The sequence below is a fragment of the Tenrec ecaudatus genome, chromosome 14 (assembly GCF_050624435.1).
Source record: "Tenrec ecaudatus isolate mTenEca1 chromosome 14, mTenEca1.hap1, whole genome shotgun sequence".
Taxonomy (NCBI): Eukaryota; Metazoa; Chordata; class Mammalia; order Afrosoricida; family Tenrecidae; genus Tenrec; species Tenrec ecaudatus.
In genome coordinates, this window is record NC_134543.1 from 15274103 (window position 1) to 15293772 (window position 19670).

The 19670-nt window shown below is 46.8% G+C and overlaps 1 protein-coding gene across 1 annotated transcript in view; it reads left to right on the forward strand.

The window, feature by feature from the left end:
• Positions 1-19670, forward strand: part of KCNK10 (potassium two pore domain channel subfamily K member 10) — a 145996-nt gene that overhangs the window by 85683 nt on the left and 40643 nt on the right. Inside the window, exon 3 of the mRNA XM_075531621.1 lies at positions 10710-10827. Coding sequence (XP_075387736.1) covers positions 10710-10827 — 118 coding nt within the window. The remainder of the gene's footprint in view (positions 1-10709; positions 10828-19670) is intronic.

Genomic DNA, 19670 nt, shown 5'->3' on the forward strand with positions numbered 1-19670 from the left:
AGCATAGTCCAGTCCTGTGCCATCCGCAAAATTGCCCTTATGTTTGACCCCATTGTTGCAGTCATTGTGGCAATTCATCTCATCAAGGATCTTCTCCCTTTCCACTGCCCCACCCCCACTTTACCAAGCGTGATGTCCTTTTCTGGGGTTGGTCTCTTCTAATAACGTGTCTACCATATGTGAGGGGGTCTCATCATCCTCTTGTATCAGGAGACTTCTGACTACATTTCCTTCAAGACAGATTTGTTTGCTCGTCTGGCAGTTCGTGATGTTTTCAGGAGTCTTCTCCAGCACCATAATTCAAGTGCATCCATTCGCCTGTGGTCTTCCTGATTCAGTGTCCAATTTTCAAAAGCATGGAGGACTCTGAAGATAGCAAGGCTTGGTTGAGTCATAACTGAATCTTCAAAGTGACATCTTTGCTATAAAAACTCTAAAGAGGTCTATTCAGATGTTCCCACCCAGTGGAACACATCATTTGATTTCTTGACTGCTTCCATGAGCATTGATTGTGGATCCTTGCCAACTCCCCCATCCCTGTTTATCATAATATTGTCTGTTGGCTCAATTGTGAGAATTTTTTATTTTTTAAAAAAATTGAGCTGTAGTCCATGATGAAGGCTGTAGTCATTGATTTTTATCAGCAAGTGCTTCAGGTCCTCCTTGATTTCAGCAAGCAAAGTTGTGTTACCTGCATATCACAAGTTGTTAATTAGCCTTCTGTTCCATAGGGTCATGATCATTTAGGAATGGACTCAGTGACCAGTAAGTATCAGTGCATCTTGATTGCATGTTTAATCAATTTCAGACTCAAGGATAGGTATTCTTCTTCAATTTCTTCATCACTGACTTTAGTGGTTGGTGTGTCAATTTGAATAATAGTTGTATTAACTGATCTTTCTTTTAGGTTTAGAGATATCATCACAAATAGCACTGCACTTCAAGATAGATCTTCAAATGTTCCTTCTGATGATCAATGTCATTTAGTCTGAATTTGTCATTCTTGGCATAGTAAGCCATGATTTTCTGATACAAAATGGCCAATGCCAATCTATTTTAGATCACTAATGCTTAGGAGATTGATCATTCTGTGCTCCCTTTCATTTTAGAAGACTTCCATTTTTTCTAGATTCATACTTCATATACACTACATCCAAATAGTGAATGTTTGCAATGGTTTCTTCTCATATGAGCCTCTTCCCCTCAGCAAACAAATATCCTGGAAGCTTAGCTTCATCTGTGGCAGCAGTTCTCAACCTGTGGGCCGCAACCCATATGGGGGGGTCCAATGGCCCTTTCACAGGGGTCACCCAATTCATAACAGTAGTAAAATTATAGTTACGAAGTAGCAATGAAATAATGTTATGGTTGGGGATCACCACCACATGAGGAACTGTATGAAAGGGTTGTGACCTGAGGAAGGTTGAGAACCGTTGCTCTATGTCATTAAAGTGGATGCTACTTTGAGGAGGTGACTCTTCCATTGGACAGTTTGAATGCCTTCAAATCCGTGGCGCTCATTTCCTGAGACTACAGCAGACAATGTTCCTCTGCCATTCCCAAGGTGTGTAGGAGCTAATTTTCCCACAGTGGACCACGTCTTCCTTCTTCCTAATCTGTGCTTAGTCTGGAAGCTCTGAGGGAAACCTGTTCACCACGGGCGACCCTGGTGGCTTTCAGAATATCACAGGACAGCTCCCAGCATCACTGCAGCACTGTGGACACCGCAGTCCAACAAGGGACAGACAAGTGGGCGGTAAAGCAGAAGGTCAGTGAGAACGAAGAAGACCATCAAAGAGATGGATTGGCACCGGGGCTGTGACAGTGGGTTCAAGCATAGGCATGATGGTGAGGATGGTGCAGAAGGGCAGAGCTTCCTTCAGTTGTGTGTACGGTGACTCTAAGTTCAAGTGGGCTTGAGGGCGCTGAATGACAACAACAGGGTTATAAGAAATGACGAGGCATGGGCTAGAATGTACAAATAGTAATGTAAATATGTTTGCATATTTTACATATGGACATTTATTTTACACGTATATTTACATTGCTGTTTGAATCTGACTTTTGATAACCCTTCGTAGCTTTGAGTAAAACTTTGACATAGGAGACAATGGCTGATTTGGGGGAAGTAGATCGCCATGCTTTTCCTCTTCGGGGCCTCTGGGTGGACCGAAACCTCCCAACATTTGGTCAACAGCCAAAACTTAAACACATGCTTGTGCTTAACCCAAGTGCCCCCTAAAAACCACGGGAATCTTTGAAAACCTCCAAGGACAGGGCTTCCAGGTGCAGAAACTGAGGCTCACTCTTTGCCATTGGTCTTTGCCTGAGAAGGTCTCTACCATAAGAACATGAGGTGCCCAGCCTTGCAACCTCACTCCATGGCAGGAAACAAAGACTGCTCTGAGTTGGCCACAGGTGGGCTTGCCAGGGAGTGGCCTTAGCACTCCTCTGGGGCACCCTTTGCCCACTGTTGTCTGAACTGTCAACTACCATGATGTGATAGTTCGGGTAGACTGGAGAAAATAATCCATAGACATGCATCTGTGTACAAGAGAGAGTTTTATATACAGGTAATTGTACATTAAGAAACCATCCCAACCTAGTCCAGTTCAAGCCCCGAAGTCCAATATTAGCCCCTATGTTCAATACCAGTCTATAAAGTCCTCTTCTGACTCACGAAACACATGCAATGATGCCGAATGCAGGAAGACCACAGACCAGTGAGTGGGAAGTCTTGCGAATCCAGTGGCGTTGTAAGCTTCTCAGCACCGGCAGGGTCTCCACATGGCTTTTCCAGCACCCAGGGCTGCATCAGGGTAGGTCCATGTATCTTCTCCTCAGGGATGTCTATCAGGGAGTCAGCCTTGAAAGTAGAGTGACTTTCAGGGGTTGGGAGAGAGAGAGAGAGAGAGAGAGAGAGAGAGAGAGAGAGAGAGAGAGAGAGAGAGAGAGAGAGAGAGAGAAAGAGAGAAAGGTTAAGTGTCTCCCAGAATTCTCAGGAGAAGGCCATGCCCACACAGAAGTCTCATTGGCTATGACCCAATTGAAAGAGTTGACTCCACCCTTCACTCTTAATCTTCTTAAGTCACAAATTGACACCAGGTGATGTAAGTACACACAGGATGTGACTTTGCACACAGGATGTGACTTTGTCCCTTCCTAGCCCCTTCACCTGCATGGCTGCTGCTGCGAGACATTTGTATATCAAATATTTCTGCATTGGGGGAACAACAATGCAATGGTGTCCAACAAATTATTATCATACTTCCAGTTCTCCCCCAGTGCCCGTCTGCCACGAAGGTGTATGGAGAGGATGGGTCGCAACAATCTCGTGTACAGTAGATAGCCGGGGTGGTGCGGGCCTGGGCAGTGCTTAATTTCTATGCTGTGGACCAACTGGACAGCAGCTAAGGAGGATGACAGCAACAGCAGCAAAAGGGGCCCTCGGTTCAGGCTTACACCTGCCCCCTTTCCCTTGGGAGGCGTCTCAGCTTGGGCAGTAAATTGTCCTGTGCCCCTGGCTATTGGTGTATGGATCAGTGAGGGTATGAATCAGTTACTTTCAGCCAGTCTGAGGCCCACTGAAGGCTTGTCGATCCACCTTTGTTTATCTTTCCCCTGGTGTCTCCTAGGGGAACAGACAGGTGATCTCAGCGTACACACAGATCATAGGAGAAAAGCCACAGGCAGTTAGTGGTCCCCCGAGGGTCATCACTCTTCCCGGTGAGGGGCTAACAGCCGCGATGTAGCCCCTCCCTGTCCAGAGCAGTGATTTATACATCAGCCCAGCGCACTGCCTTCTGGGATGGCAGCTGGGCGCCTCCTCAGGGGGAGAGTTAGCTCTAACACTTGCCTCTCCCCTCGGGTCAGCCTCAGACCCTCTAGGCCAGTGGTTCTCAACCTTCCTAATGCCTTGACCCTTTCACACAGTTCCTCATGTGGTGGGGACCCCCGGCCATAAAATTATTTTCCTTGCTACTTCACAACTGTAACTTTGCTATGGTTATGAATCATCATGTAAATATCTGATATGCAGGATGTATTTTCACTGTTACAAATTGAACATAATTAAAGCATAGTGATTCATCACAAAACAATATCTCATATATTGTGAAATATTTATTTCTAGTGACATTTTGTCTTGAAGCATGGTGTAGCATGGGCAACAGTCTTCATGCTGGGTCCCTGTAGGTGTTTTCCGATGGTTTTAGGCGACCCCTGTGAAAGGGTCATTCCACCCTCAAAGGGGTCGCCACCCACAGGTTGAGAACTGCTGGTCTAGGCTCTCTGCTATCTCTGAAGTGGTCCTAGTGGAGACAAAGAGAGAGAGACTTGAGAGGAGGGAGGAAGAGGGAGGGGCATAAGGGAGAAGGAGGGAGAGACAGCCAGAGAGGAAGCTAGAGGGGGAGGGGAAAGGGAGGGGAAAATGAGAAAGAGGCAGGAAGAGGTTGAGGAGTCAAAGTCAAGAGAGACACCACAGAAGGAGAGAAGGAAAGAGAGAGAAATCGATTCCTTTAGGCTGTTCTCTCGGGCAAATCAGCTCCTCCCATCTTTTTGTTTTGTTGCATAATAATTAGATATTCACTTGTCGGATTCCTGTCTTGTGTTTTTGTTTCATGCATTCATTCAGTTGTTCACTAAAGCCTGCGCTTGTGGTTCTGTCATCTGGGTAGGACTAGCTGAATCTCAAGTTAGAAGGCGTAAAGGGAATTCATGACAGCGTGGAATCGAATTGGAAGTGACACTCCTTATCCACACCGCCTTTCCCCAGAAGCTTGACATTTTCATAGAAACCCGATAAAAGCTCCCCCGTCATCCTTCTAAGAGCTCTGTGGACTGGTTAAGGGTCGGACACGTAAATGAATAGGTGACGCTTACGGAGTTTGAGGTTGTGGCCCTAGATGATGCTGATACAGGTTCAACCTCTCCCCTGTGGGTAAGCTTACGTGTCTCACTTTCGGTTCTTCATGAGCTCTGTCCTCAGCCGTCCTGAAGGGGCCGGATTATCTCCACTTGTACCTCCGCGAATACTGATAAAAACACAAAAACAACTTTAACCCCAATCCATTTAATTTTAACATGACTTAGCTGAGGACAAGCGATTTAAGGTCACGAGAAAGTACTCTAGAAAATGAATAGGATTAAAAATGAACTCAATTAGAAATATTGTGATTGAGTGAAAACTGATGCTCTTACTTCTGAGTGCTGGCTGTCAGGAGCCCCTGGGCTTTCCCTGCTTTTGCCGATTCCTTTGAATTCTTTGAGCAGACTCTTCCTGACCCATATGATCCAGATAAACTCCAATCTCATTCCCGACATGGCAAAGCATCAGAGACTTCCCAGGAGTTTAGTGACTTGAAAGCCTTATTTTTCTCTTCCTCATTCCTGGTGTTAGCTGTTACTAAAAAAACTTCCACAAAATGCCCACTTTCTGCCCCCAAATTCACTGCTATTGAATCTATTCTGACTCAGAGTGACCCTACAGGACAGGATAGAACTGCCTCTGTGGGTTTTCAAGATAGTAACTCTTTAATGAAGTAAAAAGCCTCCTCTTTCTCCCAAAGAGCAGCTGGTAGTTTCCAACTGTTTACCTTGCAGTTAGCAGCCCAACACACTAACCCACTATTCAGTGGCCACAACCAGAAGGCCTCATTTCTACAAAGCCTCTCCCCCAAGGCTTTTGCGGGTGTGGCTCATTTTATTTGGAGCAAAGAGGGATTGAGGTTGGTCAGGATAAACAGCAAGTTGAAAGTGGATACTAGATGGACCTGCTCTTGAAATTTCTGGGCACTGTCATTGCTGAGAAGGAGCCCTGGTGGCATAAAGGTTACACGTTGGGTCGCTAACTTCAAGGTCAGCAGTTCAAAACCACCAGTCACTCCTTGGGCATAAGACAAGGCTTTCTACTCTCATTAAGAGTTAGAGTCTGGGAAACTCACAGGGGCAATTCTACCCTGTGGACATTGGCTCCATGGCAGTGATCTCCCCGCTTCCCTCACTTTGGTAACAGCCAGTACCAGGAGTAAGGAAGAGACAAGTAAGGCCTCCAAGTTTGGTTTTGGTTTAATCGTTGCTGACAAGGAGTCTTGATAAGGCTTGGGCTGTTACCCACAAAGTCAATGTTCCAAACTCATCAGGAAGACAGAGAAGGCTGTCTGCTCCCTCTAAGGATTTATAGTTTCAGAGATCCTAAGGAGCAGGATCTGCTCTGTCTTGAGTTGGAATCCACTGGACAGCAGCTATGCCACCAACGTGCCTTCTTCCTAAATCCTTGGACTCGCGGTTCTCAACCTGTGGGTCCACGACCCCTTTGAGGGTCGAACGACTCTTTTGAAGGGGCTGCCCGATTCATAACAGTAGCAAAATGACAGTGATGAAGTAGCAACAAAAATAATGGGATGATTGGGGGTCACCACCACATGAGAAGAGCCCAGGCTTGGGGCCAGACTGATAGCAGGGTTTGAATCCTGGCTTCTCCATTTCCTGGCTGTGTGAACGCAGGCGAGCGGCTTCCTTTCCCCAAGTCTATGTTCTCATCTGGAAAGAGAGGATACGAGGACCTTTCCTGAAAAGTGTGGGAAGTAGTGAGTAGTTAACCCTTCTAGAGCTTGTGGCTAAATTCAACAAATCAACAAATGTTAGTAGTCTTGTACTTTGCAACCCATAAACACTTCTCCCGAGGCTTACATAGGTATGCATTAAATATTTATATGTTGCGGAATTGAGAGAGAGAGAGAGAGAGAGAGAGAGAGAGAGAGAGAGAGAGAGACTAGAAAGGAATCTTTCTTACTTCAGGGGTCTTGATGAAACAAGTAATCACCCCCGTTTGTGTCTTCTGCCCATCTGTCCCTTCAGAGGCTGTGCAGGGTCGGTGTATGAGATTCCTCCACAATTCGCCGCCCTGTGAGAGCCGAGTGAACCAGTGCTGGCAGCTCGGGTGGGACAAGGGCTCTTTTTGCAGCGTTGCAGAAGTTGCCAATGTGAGGTATTGGTGGGGGAAGCGAGGCACCCAAGGGACCGAAGCGAGACCTGTGTTTGGTCTGAGTGTGCCAGCATCCATCTGAGGAGGAGCATGGGGACATGGCGGAGTCCTTGGGTCGTGCCAATAGTTAAAACGCTCAGCTCCCAACATAAAAGTTCATGGTTCAGATCGACCCCAAGGTACCTGGTGATCCATTTCTGAAAGGTCGCAGCCCTTGAGAGCCCCAGGGAGCCCAGTTCTCAGAAGCACAGGAGCCACTCTGAGTTGGAATCAGTTGGCAACAAAAGGTTTGACTGTTGGTTTTTACAGACCTGGTAGTTTCAGCTGATGACACATGTCCCATTCAGAGAAGATGGTAGCTGACCAATGGCAGGGACTCACCATCTGTCCTCGCTCTAAAGCAGGGAAGAGTGAGACCCTGGGTGACAAAGTCCGTGCTGGCAAGTGGGAGCCATGGGAATTCAGTGTCTGGAAGTCAGATGGTAACCACGGGTCTGTCATTCCAACCCACCAGCTGCTCTGCGGGAGTCAGATGTGGCAGTCTGCTTCTTACAGCCCCGGAATGAATCTAGGACAGGTCTGCTTTCTCCTGAAGGCTCATTCGGCGTAGGGATGGACTGGACTGCCCTGTTTGGCCAGTGCGGCAGATTTCAACCGCTGGCAAAGATGGCTTGTAGGGATGTCGTCTATGCAGCCTGCTTTTAACTTCTGGATGTCCGGCTCTCTTCTGCGCTGTAGCAGGACTGACTAGAGGACGTCCATGTATCAGCTGTCTGTTACCTTCTTTTCTCCGAAGCTGCCATCACAGGTGTGCTCACCTGTGTTTGAACAGCCTGTGCGCGAGCAGAGTTGATAGGCCCTTCTCACCTGCTTCCTCAGCCGGAAGGAGGCTGGCAAGTGTTCAATGCAGGCATTTCCAACGTGTCCTGCACACGATGAAGCTCAAGAAGGGTTTTTGGAAGGGAAGCTGCCAAAGCTACAAAAAAGTGCTTATGTGTGGTGCAGGCATGGGGAAGGGTGATTGTGGGTGTCCTAGTGTGGGATTGGGTCTCACGGAAGGAGAGCGGCTTGAATTCGACCCTGAACTATGGGCATAGGTACAAAGCAGGGAGGGAGGTGGTGAGCACGGACCATGGAGGACCGTCTCATGGGATGTCCTGCCCAGGGTGCAGGCTTTTATAGCGACGTGACAGGACACTGGCTCAAGGTGGTCCATTTGTTCAGACATTCTAGCCTTCCAGAAACCCTGATGGAATCGTGAGTATGTGTTGGGTTGATCAATGCAAGGTCAGCATTTTCCGCCCACCAGTTACTCTGAATGAGCCAGAGGCCCTTTAGTATGGTTTCTCTTGTTGTGGTGAAACCACCCCCCCCAAACATAAAATTATTCTCATTACTACTTCATAAGTGTAATTTTGCTACTGCTATGAATTGGGTGACTCCTGTGAAAGAGTTGTTGGACCCTCCAAGGGGTCGCCACCCCCAGGTTGAGAACCACTGCTTTACAGCCTCAGAAACCCACTCAGGCAGTTCTCGTGTGTCCTATGAGTTGGTATTAACTCGATGGGGGTGATTTCTTCCTTTTCCCTTTTATTTGATAGCGGTTGGAAGGGCCTGGGTTGCCCACGCAGTTGGTGATAGCCCCACCAACCTCCAAGCTGGCAGTTCGAACACACTCAGGATCTCAGTGAAAGAAAGGCCTGCCATCTGCTTTTGTAAGCAGTCCAGCTAAGAACCCCCAGGGGCAGTTCTGCTGTGTCCCACCAGGACCACCAGGCTGACTGGACAGCAGCTCAGAACAACTACATGGGCCAGTGAGCTTCACATCCAGTAGCCAGGGAGGCTTCTTGTCATTTCGTTTTAAAAAGAGGAAACATAGGGAATCCAGGATGGATGATCCCTGCAGGACCAGTGGTGTGAGTGGTGATACTGGGAGGGGGGAAGGAAGGTGGGGTAGAAAGGGGGAACCGATTACAAGGATCTACATGTGACCTCCTCCCTGGGGGATGGACACCAGAAAAGTGGGTGAAGGGAGATGTCGGACAGTGTAAGATATAACAAAATAATAATTTATAAATTATCAAGGGTTCATGAAGGAGGAGGGAGCAGGGAGTGAGGGGGAAAATGAGCTGATACCAAGGGCTCAAGTAGAAAGCAAATGTTTTCAGAATGATGATGGCAACAAATGCACAAATGTGCTCGACACAATGGATGTATGTATGGATTGTGATAAGAGTTATATGAGTCCCTAATAAAATGATTTAAGAAAATAATAAAGCTAAATTTAGAAACCAATAAAAAAAGAGGAACGTGTGTGTGTGTGTGTGTGTGTGTTGAAGGGAGAGAGTAAAATGATAATCCTGAAGTAGGTGACTGTGAAACTAACTTGGCATTGGAGAGAAAGGAGAGACTTTCTACTCTATAAAGACAGGACAGGGCAGGTCTTCTCTGTCATGTGGGGTCGCTGTGAACCTGAATCCTCTAGTGGAGAGTGAGCAAGGACACTTGGCACCCGGCATTGGACCACATGTGTTACACGGACCATCTGAGTTCATCAGCATCCCAACAACTTGGTGACGCTGTTATCACCCCCACGTTGCAGACCAGGAAACTTGGGTTTAGAAAGGTTAAAAGAACTTGCACATGGCTTTGAGATTAATACCGAGCAGAGCAAGGAGATCGGATCCTGAAGCCCAAGCTCTTTACCCCTGTGCCGCTGAAACAAGCTCCATGCAGAATCTTCCAATAGAACAGAAAGGAGAAATCTGCACAGGTATTGAACTCCTGCCTCCCAGGAAAGGGCACTCTGCACCAACACCCTTCCGGTCACCTTTCTGTGTATATTGACAGCAGCAGCAGGTGTACCTGTGTCCTAAGGAGCCCTGGTAGGGCAATGCTGAAGTCCTCATTGTTCGCCAAAAAGAACTCACCCAGTCTCTCCTGGGGCGAAGAGATATATATATCAGGAGAACTTATAAGATTACTTCATGGGAGGAGGTCACAGCTGACAAACACAAGCACAGCATTCGAGTTATTTATGCGGGAGAGAACTGTTTTAGGAAACTCTATAACTAGAGTGGGGAACCTTTTTTTCTATCAAGCACCATTTGGCTATTTATAACATTCTCGGGCCACACTGGTCAAACATTGAGTGAACTCTTTGCTAATGCGATAGCTCGGAGCTGTGGTGGCACAGTGGTTACTTGTTGGGCTGCGATCTTCAAGGTCAGCAGTTCGATGGCACTAGCTACTCTGAGGGTAAAAGATGAGGCTTTCTATTCCCATTGAGTTATAGTCTTGGAAACTCAGAGGGGTAGTTCTATCTTGCCTGAGCTGGAAGTGACTTGATGGCGGTGAGTTTGGGCTCTTTGGTTAAAGCCGTGGCTGGAACTGCTTGGCGGTGCATGATGTGAGCTGGCACTGACGCTTTTGCAGGCTGTCAATGGCCTGAGGGACAGAGGCTCCCCACTCCAGCTCTCTAAGGACAGTGCTCTTAGACAGTGCTGTCTAAGGACAGTCCTCCAGGGTTTGAAATAGACCCCAATGGCCTTGATGACACACAGTGACAAAAACTCGATGAATCCCGGACTTTTTTACATAGTCACTGTGATTTGACCTTCCGCTCTACCAGGTCACTGCAGGCCCTCGAGCAAGAAATGTTTCACGGAGAACGTTTCCAATGTTTTCTTAACTGAGCCCAGTGCTTGTCTCTCTCTCTTCGCAGCACGCCCTGGACGCTGACAACGCGGGAGTCAGTCCCATCGGCAACTCTTCCAACAACAGCAGCCACTGGGACCTTGGAAGTGCCTTTTTCTTTGCCGGAACCGTCATCACCACCATAGGTACCCCTTTGCTTGTGAATGCCTTTTTCCCGGCAGGCCATCTTGGCGCCTGGCCCATGCTTGGTCCGCCTAGGATACGTGGCCCTTTGTGCCTCCGAGGAGAATTATGAGACACTGTCAGATGAATGTGGTCCTTGTGGCTTTTGATAAAAGGTTAAGCCTAAGAAGGAATCTCTTTCTCAGCATGAAAGGCTGGGGAGCATCTTGTTGGAAAGGACCGGATACAAAGGGCAGAGGGGAGAAAAGAGGCATTAGTCACTGGAACTCAGACTGAGCTCGGCTAAACTCAAACTTCTTTCCGAAACGTCACCTTTTTGGAAAGATGGATGTGTAAGAGGAAAATGCATTATAAAGTTTTTGTTTTTTAATGGAAAACCCTCACCCGCTTGAGCAACCATGTTTTACCTCTTGTAACTGATGGCTTTGTTCCCCTTTCACTCTGAGGGTTTAGCTCGTGACTCCCGGCCACCCTGCACACATTCTCTCTTTCCGCCCTCCTATCTTCCTACTCGAGTTGATGGGCTCAGAAGTGAACGTGATTTTGACAAAATCATTGCTTGTTTCATTTCACCACTGATCCATGCAGTGAATGGTGACTGCTTCTTCCTGGCACACACTGCCTCTGATTTACTTGTTTTTGTGTCTGTGCGGTATGGTGTCTCTGTGCATGTTCTTAGAGGTGATTATTGCCTCTTTGGTCATATTTTGTATGTGGTTTGGGCCAGGACTTTGCAGGGAGCCGGCTTCATCAGTTAGTAAAGTCCTGCTGCTCTCTACATTTTCCTTTGACAGCATTATATTTATGTGGGGCCAGTCTCCTTCTTGCTTCTCAACTCTGGGTGAGTTGGCTGTTCCCTGGGCCAATTTGTTGATGTGCTTGATGCTTCTGTGAGCCCTGGGAGAGGAGAGCAGGGAGCGGCTGGGGCAACTTTCCAGGCCGTACATCCTAAGATGCCCTTCTCTGCTGCCAAAGAGACCGGGTGTTTTCTGCAGATAGGGCTCTATCTGCGCTATTCTGTGATTAGTTTTTCGCCTTCTGCTTTCTGAAAGCAGAGGAAGTCCAGCAGGGCCTCTGCTGTTAACCCTCTTTACCCTGTATTCCGCGCTTGGTGTGAGCAAGGATGGTCCTCATCTTTATCGCTGGATTGATTCGTTGGCCCTTTTGAAGACTTGTCCCAGATGGTCTCTCTCATTATCCTCTGGGCTTCCTTATTGTCTCCAGATGGCTTACCCTCAACCTTAGCTTCTTTGGGGGGTTCTTCCACATAGCCAGGAATCTACCGATTCTATCCTTTCTCCAGTTCTGCTGAAAATGAGCTTATGGGTTTTCTCCTCCTATACAACCAACCAACGCAAAAACAAAACCCAACTAAGCCAAACCCACTGCCTTCAGTTGATTCCAACATGTAATAACCTTGTAGATCAGTGGTTCTCCACCTTCCTCAGGCCGAGACCCTTTCATACAGTTCCTCATGTGGTGCGTGACCCCTCCAACCATCAAATTATTTTCGTTGCTACTTCATCACTGTCATTTTGCTACTGTTATGAATCAGGTGACCTCTGTGAAAGGGTCATTTGACCTTCAAAGGGGTCGGGACTCACAGGTTGAAAACCACTGCTATAGAAGGTTTCCAAAGTGTAAATCTTTATGGGAGCAGACAGCCTCATTTTCCTCCCTCAGGGCAGCTGGTGGATTTGATCTGCTGTCTTACTGGTTAGCAGCCGAACACTGATCTGATAGAATCACTACCATTCCGTCACTCCTGATCCATAGTGACACTACAGGACAGTACTTGACCCTGTGGGTTTCCAAGACTGTAATGAAAAAAAAATTGTTTTTCCAATTTTTTGACTGTAATTCTTTACTAGAGTTGAAAGCCACATCTTTTGCTGCTGAGTGGCTGATGATTTTGAACTGCTGACCAAGAGGTTACGCCAAGCCCAACTCATAACCACTGTGTTGCCAGGGCCCCTATTAAATAGTGCATTGCTGTACAAATTCTCTCTCCGAATCTGGAAGAATGGAGACATGTGACACACTGTGGTTCACAGCAGTGATGGGCAGGCTTTGAGAGATCCTCCCCACCCCACCCTCATGCCTCCCTGGGGACATTCCTTCGATAAACGCTGTGTGGGAAGAACCCCTTGGTCTTTAAGATCCAGCAATGCCTCCTTCTGGAAGGTTCTTCCCTGGCCCTTAGCCCTCATGCCCTCACCTTGGGTGAGTTTTGGAGAGTATGCATTCCCTGGGGGGAGAGTGAGGGGAGGGAGAAGCAGTTTTTAAAGTTGACTTCCTGTTGGCACCAGTTCCAGGTTCTTGAGTTGTGTTATGGGTTTTTGTTTTCAGACCAAGCCTTTGTTTCTTCTACATTGAGGAAACCATGCAATTCATAGGCAGCAAAGAGATGAAAACAGGTGAGAGTTGTCGTTCTTGTTTAGAAAGCCTCTTAAACGAATTAGATACCATACAGGTTTACACTTGGTAACCAGCAAAATATTAAAAGGTCATTAAAGATATGCATTGCACTGGCGGGTCTATGAACTAGAAACCTTCTTGGACATTCCAGATCAGGCTCAGTCTTCTTAGTCCACCACTGGATGGACGCCAACAAGAGAAACCAGGTGGAAGTGGTCCCTCAACAGTATCTGAGAATGTCAGGGAAGACCAACATCAGGCTACTCTTTGTTCAATGTCCCGTTTATTGTGATGGGGAGATATGCAATGCAGGTTAAGAGGGTTTATAGCAAAATCATTAAAATGGAGAAAGTCTGGGCTATTTTAAGAGAATAGCCTTGGAACTTTGGAAAAATGCAACCTAAGATCCAATATTGGATCATTGAAAGCTATTTTAAACATGGATGAAAATGATTCATGGGGAGAGGATATGGGGAGCAAGCAAACTTAGAACATGTGTGCCTCACTTACATGAAAATAGCATATATTAAAGGACATAGGAAAAGGAAAATGTTAATTTTATTGTTTTCTGAAATGCCCAACTAATGCCTAGCAAAAACTATAGCTACATTAGCAGACACTCAAGTGGCATTGATGTGACTTGTTTATAATCCCATTATCCCCCAGTTATCACCCCATCCTACAAGAGAAGCCACGTCATCTGACAAAATTAGTGTAAGGCACTGAAGGGAAGGGTGGCCCCACTTGGTTAAAGAGGAACATATAACACTTTCTGTCCTTTCCAAGTTATGATTTTGTATGTGTTTGCACTGAACTGTTGACTGTCTCCGAATGACTTCTAATTCTTAAAGTAAGAGCCCTTGGTTTCTTCCAGCCAACGTCTATTCACTTGTTCTTCCTTGACCTGATGACCATGACCCGGTAACCTCTTTCCCCATCTCGGCCTGCAAGTCCAGAGGAAAGGTCACCTTGTTTAGGCTATGAAACCCAGTACCTTGGATCTCCTTGGCTATCGTCATGAATTCAGAGGGGGACACAAGGACTGGGTTAGGCCAATGAGAACCTCCATTCATGGACTTTCCCCTGAACGTTGGGGGATGTGACTTCCTCTCTGCCTTGTTGTTAGGAGCTGTCAAGTTGGTTCTGACCCACAGTGAGCCTGAGCCTAACAGAATGAAACGCTGCTCGGTCCTGCACCGTCCTCGCAATTGTTTGTTGCCTGAGCCCGTTGTTGTAGCCGCTGTGTCACTGACTCTCACCGAAGGCCTTCCTTTTTCACTGTCTTTCTACTTCACCAAGTGTAATAATCTGGGTACATTAGAGAAACACATCCACAGAAACATATGCATAAGAGAGAGGTTTATACAAAGGGTAAGTACACATCAAGAAAACATCCTAACCCAGTGCTGCCCAAGCCTACAAGTCCAACATGAACCCATATGTCTGACACCAATCCACAAAGTCCTCCTCCATCTCACAAAACACATGCAATGATGCCGACTGCAGGAGGAAAGCACAGTCAGTGAACGTGTAAGCATCTCAGTGCTGGCAGGGGTCTCCACACGGCTGCTCCAGCACCCAGGGCTGCATTGCGATAGGTCCACGAAGCTTCTCCTCGGGGATGTCTTGCAGGAAGTGAGCCTTGCCAGCTGAAGCAGGGGACTGGCTAATATAGCTTGACCCTGGTCCGACCATCACAAAACAAGAGACTCAAGAACTAGAAAGGTGAGGCTCACTGAGCCATTTATCCCTCTGCTCTTCAATTAACCCCACATGTGTTTATCCGTCAGGTTGGCACAATAAACTTTAACTATATCACCAAGCATCATGTCCTTCTCCTGACAACATGTCCAAAGTACGTGAGAAGAAATCTTACCCTCCTTCCCTCTAAGAGTATCACTCTGGCTGTATTTCTAACAAGACAGACTTGTCTGTCCTTTCGGCAGTCCAAGGGACTTCCAGGATTCTTCACCAGCACCTCTCTTTCTTACTGGATGTAAATTTGGAAAGAGGCCCACAGTTCTACTAGTCATTTTCTTACCCAATGGGTTCTTTTGCTGAGAATTCAGCTAACACTGAAAAAGAAAAATCAGAAAAAGAGGGCAGGGAATGTGATCCTTCTAACAGACTTTGAACTCTGAGTCAAGCAAACCGTGAAGTATTAAAAAACGAAATCTGCTTCTGTTTAACAGGGTCAATGCATTTCTTTTTTTTTTTTTTGCTTAAGCCAGTCTGCATTGGATTTTCTATCTCTTGCAACTGAGAAAAGTCATAGCTCTATACACGTAGAGGGTCAAAGGTCATGGGGTTTGATCAGGATTGTATTCTGTTATCTGCACAGTCAGGGACCGGCACCGAGCCCATGGTTGTAGCCATTGTGTCAATCCAGCTTGTAAGGCTCGCTTTTTGCTCACTGATCTTTTGCTTTGCCAAGCATGAAAGGGAACAGGGATCCGTGTCATCCTTGGCGCTAAGCCCGTGTGCAATGGGCCCACATTTCTGCAAAGCTCTACAAAGTATTCTGCAAAGATCTACAAAGAATTCTGGAAGGCTAGGTGGGCAGCCGAACAGGGCCAAGAGCCGAAAAACCAGGAATGTGGCCCAGAGCAAATTTCCAGTGCAAGTTCAAAAATTTTCTTAGCGAGATCTGCTTGAGGCCCAGACTACATAGCTTACCAGATGCAGGGGCCTTGGAATGAGACTTGAGACTGGGTTACATACACACCCCACCTGCTATGCTTGTACACACAAGCACCGTCATGCGCTCACGGGAAAGAAACTTACTCAAGAATGGGGATTATCTTTATGTCTGCCATGAAGTGAGTCATCAGGAATTAAGGCCCTAACTGTATTTGAAGCCGTGTTTAAATATCACTTCTCTAGTGCCCTGACCCCAGGTCTTCACTCTCGTCTCATTTTTGTGTTCTCGTTAGAATGCTGAGCGGCTCAGGAGCTGGTTGTCAGAACAATGGCAACACCATGATTGACCTTGATGCCTTTGCTTTGGCTTAGTCCTCCCCACCTCACTGCTTTCTAACATCGATCCCCAAGCACATGAGTGTCTTAGGGCTACGGTGACTGGTGATTGAGGGCCTCCGTGACAGTTCACAGTGGCAGGTGGCTTTAAAGAATAGAGAGCACGTTCCTCACAGTGGTGGAGGCTGGACGTCCCAACTGGGGTCTCAGCCTTGGTGATTGATGCCTCTCTTGTCAGCCCTCCTGCGTGTGCCCTGGTGAACCCCGTCTGTCTTCCCCCACATGTGCGTGTATCTTGCGTCTCTCCTCTGTTCTCTGTGTCACTCAGAAGTGATTAGATTTAGAGCCGCCCTGCCCAGGGTGATCTAATTAACATCTCCAAACAGGATTACACCCAGAGATAAATATCAGTTAGGCTCCAAGCACACCTGGGGAGGGACAAGATTTGATCAACAAGGACATTAGGATTCTGAGATGTTAAGTGCTTTTAAGTGCATCTAAAGTGCTTCTTAACACTCTACACGTTTGAAAAGCAGGGAGGTCACTTTGAGAACTAAGGTGGGTATGACTGAGCCATGGTATTTTCAATCGCCTCCTATACATGTGAAAGCTGGACATTGAATAAGGAAGATCAAAGAAGAATGGAGGGCTTGAAGTGGTGCTGGAAGTGTGAAAGAATTGTTGAAGGCATTGTGAACTGCCAAAGGGTAAGCAATGCTGCCTTGGAGGAAGTAAGGCCAGCATTCTCCTTAGAGGCAAGGCTGATGCGATTTTGATCCCAAGGACTGTGGACATGTGGTCAGGAGAGACCAGCCCCTGGAGAAGGACATCATCATGCTCGGTACAGTGGAGGGGCAGCGAGAAAGAGGAAGGCCCTCAACAAGATGGATTGACATGGTGACAGCAGCAATGGGCTCGGGCACAGGGACAACTGTGAGGCTGGCGCAGGGCCAGACAGTGTCTTGTTCTGTTCTGCTAAGGCTGCTGTGGGTCAGAAACAACTGGACTGCACCTAACAACAACCAGGCAGTACGGGCTCACTGCACTGGAGCCGCCTTCCCCTCTCTTCTCATACTCCTGCTCTTTGGATGTCTGGAAGATGTCCCATTTCCACTGTTCCTGGTCCAGGAAGTGGGGTGGAGCCTCTCGGGAAGCTGGGGACAAGGGTGCAGCACTTGTCAGGATGAACAGAATGCCTGCGTAGCAGATTCAAAGCCTCAGTTTGTTTGCCTGTGCCGACCCACAGTCAATTTCTTTTTGAGATAAACAGATGCAAAGAAAACCTATAGTTTCCACCATCAGGCAGCCATGAGATAGTTAATCAAGAGCTTTAAATGCTTCCACCGTTCACTAGAGTGCTTCCAAGAGCCACCATAAACCTACATGGAATTAAGGGTCATCAGTAGGACCAGGTGAACGTCAATCTGGGAATTCCAGAGGGGAATACTTAGGAATTGCTTTTCCCAAGCTTCTGACAGCACCTGGAAAATGTTCTCGGAGTTCTCTGTATATAATTATATTGGAAATGGTGGTGAGTAACAGAAACGAGAGACCAGGAAGGCTTGCCTGAACACTCAGTTAAGAAATGGAAACTGTAATTTAGATAATTTGTGATAAGGGGTTGGAATGATTCTGAACAGAAAATGAAAAAGGAAAATGGCCAGGTGACTTATCCCCAAAGGCAGGAGGGAGCAGCAGGAAGTTTCTCAGGCCGTTAGGATGATGAAGGATCGACCAACCATCTACATTCTTCTTTTTATTTAATTTTTAAATTTATCATAGTGAAGGTTTACAGGGCAAACTGGTTTTTCAGCCAACCATTCATTACATCTTGTTTCAAGTCATTGATCACAATCCCTGCAAGGTCACCCTGCTCACCCAACTTCCGACTTTTGCTTCTTGTTTTCATTCCTGCTCTTTGCCTAACCCTTCCTTCTGAGCTTTGTCTTTGGGCAAATGCTGGGTTGACCTCGAAAGGTTGATTGTTGGTTTCCCTAGTGTTGTTGTTGACCTTACAGACCCTGTGGCATGGTGGGTTATGAATTGGTCAACAAGTTGAAACCGCCAGCTGCTCTGTGGGAGAAAGAGGAGGATTTCTACTCCTGCAAAGATTGGCAGTCTCACCAACCCCCAGGGAGGGACAGTTCTACTCTGCCCAATGGGGTCACTGTGAGTGAGAATTAACTTAATGGCAGTGAGTTTGTTTGTTTTGCTGAAAATTGAGCCATGGCTGAGCTCAGTTCCAGGCCTTAAGGACATCCAGAGGCCATAGCTTCAGGGATTCCCCCAGTTTCTAGCTGACAGTGAGTTTGGTATTTTTTTTGTGTGATGATTTTGAATTTTGTTCCATATTTTTCTCTCACTCTATCCAAGGCCTTCTAGTGTGACCTCACTCAGAGGTGGCCATCGTAATAGTTGGGCACCATCTAGTTCTTCTGGTCTCAGGATCATGGAGGCTACAGTTCATTAGTCCTTCGGACTAATTGTTTTCATATGTCTTCAATTGTCTTCACTCTTCTTTGCTCCAGATGGGGAAAGACCAATCGCTGCATCTTACACGGCCACGCATCAGCATTTAGGATCCCCACTGCCACTCATCAAAGTAGGATGCAGAGCATTGCCTAAGGGGACTGTTTTTGTCAGCTGACCTTGATATCCCCCTCGACTGTCCCAGTGACTCATTGTTCACTGTGTTTTACTATTGTGCAGTATAGTGCTATACTCACCTTGCTGTCATTCTTGTTAGGTGCCATGAAATTGATCCCTACTTAGTATTCCTACGCATAACAGAACAAAACACTGCCCAGTCCGATGCCATCCTCAGTTGTTGTTATGTTTGACCCCATTGTTGTAGCCACTGTGCCAGTCCATCGTGTTGAGGATGTCTTCCTCATTTTCACTGACTCTCTGCTATAGACAGTACCATTGCTGTTGTAATAGTCTTGACATTAACGTATACTCTGCCAAAGCATTCTATACTCATGCCAGGAACCACGGACCCAGTCACTGGCCCATGTCTTGGATTCAGAAACAGGTTTCACATGAATTCGCCTAACTTGGGAGACCAGCTAGAGCAGTGGTTCTCAACTTTCCTAATGCCATGACCTTTTAACATAGTTCCTCATGTGGTGGTGACCCCAACCATAATATTATTTTTGTTGCTACTTCAGCACTGTCATTTTGTTACTGTTATGAATTGGGCGACCCCTGTGAAAGAGTTGTTCGACCCCCCCCCCCAAGGGGTTGTGACCCACACATTGAGATCTGCTGATCTAGACTCTCATTAACACAATATTGTAAAACTATTACTAATTGGCATAAGATTGGGTATCAATTAACTGAGACTCTTCTCTATATAGATGTTGGTAATACCATAAGCCCTCCCCGCCCCCACTCCAAAAACAACCCGATTCTCATGCCATCCTTATGAAATAGGCCTGATACTCAAATA